Here is a 2,500-nt window from a genome sequence, read left to right on the forward strand (position 1 = left end):
ACCATACACTAGCAGGCTTAATGAACCTGATCAAAGACCATTGTTCTTTACTTGTTATATATTCTGTCTTGTAAAATAATTTATCAGTCACTGATGAAGCCCTAACCGGCGAAACGTTTGACGTTCCATTATAATCAATTTGCCTTAAGAAGTCTTCATAAGTTATTTAATATTATACGAGGAATGGCATCATCGTATTTTTCAACATATATATATGTCAAATGTTCCACACGTGTGGGACATTTGGGGTGGCTTTATAAGCTTAACCTCCATCCCAGACATCAGCACTGCACTGATGAGGCCCAGAAGGCCGAAACAGTACTGTCTGCAGTTATATATATATATATATATATATATATATATATATATATATATATATATATATATATATATGAGAAGAAGAAAGGTGTAGCCATGCCTCGATAGATAATGTAATAAGGAAATAACTTCTTGAGGCATATGTGTTTCTAATCGGTTTTATACTTCAAACGTTTCGCCGTTTAGAGCTTCGTCAGTGAATGAAGATTATGAGTACAAGATTGCTTTATGTAAAAAAAAAAAAAAACTTAGTACAATGGTGGAATTTCAAGGCTCATTAATTTGATGGTGTTAATCTAGATTTAGAGCTCGTCCATTGCAACCATTCATGAGCAAGCATGAGAACCTCATGAATGGTTGCAATGGACGAGCTCTAAATCTAGATTAACACCATCAAATTAATGAGCCTTGAAATTCCACCATTGCACTAAGTTTTTTTTTTTTTTTTCACATAAAGCAATCTTGTACTCATAATCTTCATTCACTGACGAAGCTCTAAACGGCGAAACGTTTGAAGTATAAAACCGATTAGAAACACATATGCCTCAAGAAGTTATTTCCTTATTACATATATATATATATATATATATTTATATATATATATATATATACGAATTATCTTGTAAAAATTTTAATTTTACGTACACTCACTTTCGCTGAAGATGATGTTTGAAACATCGAAATATGTTCCTTAAACTCAAAAGTGTGGTTGTATTTTTAATAATATTAGTAACACTTGTGCTAACCAGACCATTTGGAAAAGTTACATACTACATATGTATATATATATATTCTTGTTGATCAGTTCAGGACTTCAGGAGTGATTCATCGTTTTATTACTTAAACTTTGTTTCGTATGGCCAAAGGGTGACCACATTCATCAGATAACATTAACGACTGACCAGCAAGTTTAAATGCTGGCGATATATATACAAATGCGTGGTTCCTATGGTGCTGTTTATTCTCTATTTAGGTTACTTTAAAGTTTTTCAGAACGTATCTGTTTCTGTGGGGGTCTGAGCTTGCTAATTCGTTTCGTCTGTATAGGCTTCCTAGATGTTTTTTACTAATGACAGATTATTATGAATTTCTCATAAAGGCACAAATTTCCTTTCTTACTAATATTATTATAGGGTCGACAATTCTTTAGGATTTCCAATCAACATCAAATGGAAAATCCTAAAGAAATGTAGACCCTATAATACCATTAGTAACAAATGTAATTAGTGCATTTATGATAAATTCATAATAATCTGCCGTTCCAATTATTTTTAAATAACCAAAACCAAGCATGTAATAAGGCTAAATGCTAAATTTACAAACGGCGCCCCATAGAATAATGCCTGAAATATTTCTAAAAAACATGACATTTAAGTTCTTATTCTAATGGAAGACAAAGATGTGTTGGAATAATGAACTTACCCAGAATAAATCACTTTTAGTGAATTCATGTATTCTTCAACGATTGACCAAACCTCTTCCTCCGCCAATGGAAATTCAGTAAAGTACCTGGTTAAACCCCAATCTCGTACAACACCCTCGGCAATGGAAATTGGAAAGGTATATGTTTTCTGAACGTACCGTGATATCCCATCATATTGTCGAAAGCGTTTTAAATTTGACACATTTTTGAGATCTGGAACATAACTCGGTTGATATTTGCAGGAGGGGAGCGCCTTGCTCACAGCTGTGTGTTCTAAGAAAGATATAATTTCTCGATCTGCTGTCATATGTTTGTTTCCGTATCGACGACTCGCGTCGTTTTCGTCGCACGCCTTCGCATCTGGTAATTCATCGTCAAAAATCGCGTACCTTCCCATTTCACTACTTTCATTTTTGAAAAGGAGCAAATAATCGCCTTTGATGACTTCAAAATGGAGTTCTTGGGGTCTTTTCCAACCAACGTGAACAAAATTTTCGTGCACTGTGTTACGAGTACCTAAGGAATATAATATCTCTATATAGTATCTGTTTCTGGCTTGTAAGTGAATTCCCGTTGAGATCTGTGTCTCAGAAACATTATAAACGACTTGGAGTCCATTAGCGGCGGAGTTTCCATGGTACGGTTTTATAAAAGCGATCCGTTCAGCTGATCTCCAGTTCTTACTCCTGCTAAGCCAAATTTCAGCATCACCATTAGATGCCACGGCAAATTGATATTCTCCAGTTAGATTTGGAAGTA

General features: G+C 34.4%; 1 protein-coding gene across 1 annotated transcript in view; it reads right to left on the minus strand.

Annotated features, from left to right (window-relative positions):
• The window catches only part of LOC137971311 (uncharacterized), a 27,227-nt gene that overhangs the window by 24,012 nt on the left and 715 nt on the right, over window positions 1-2,500 (minus strand). The window contains exon 1 of the mRNA XM_068818135.1: window positions 1,741-2,500. This exon is cut by the window's right edge and continues 715 nt beyond it. Within this exon, the coding sequence (XP_068674236.1) occupies window positions 1,741-2,500 (760 nt within the window). The remainder of the gene's footprint in view (window positions 1-1,740) is intronic.

This window comes from Montipora foliosa, chromosome 9 (assembly GCF_036669935.1).
Source record: "Montipora foliosa isolate CH-2021 chromosome 9, ASM3666993v2, whole genome shotgun sequence".
NCBI classification, from domain to species: Eukaryota; Metazoa; Cnidaria; class Anthozoa; order Scleractinia; family Acroporidae; genus Montipora; species Montipora foliosa.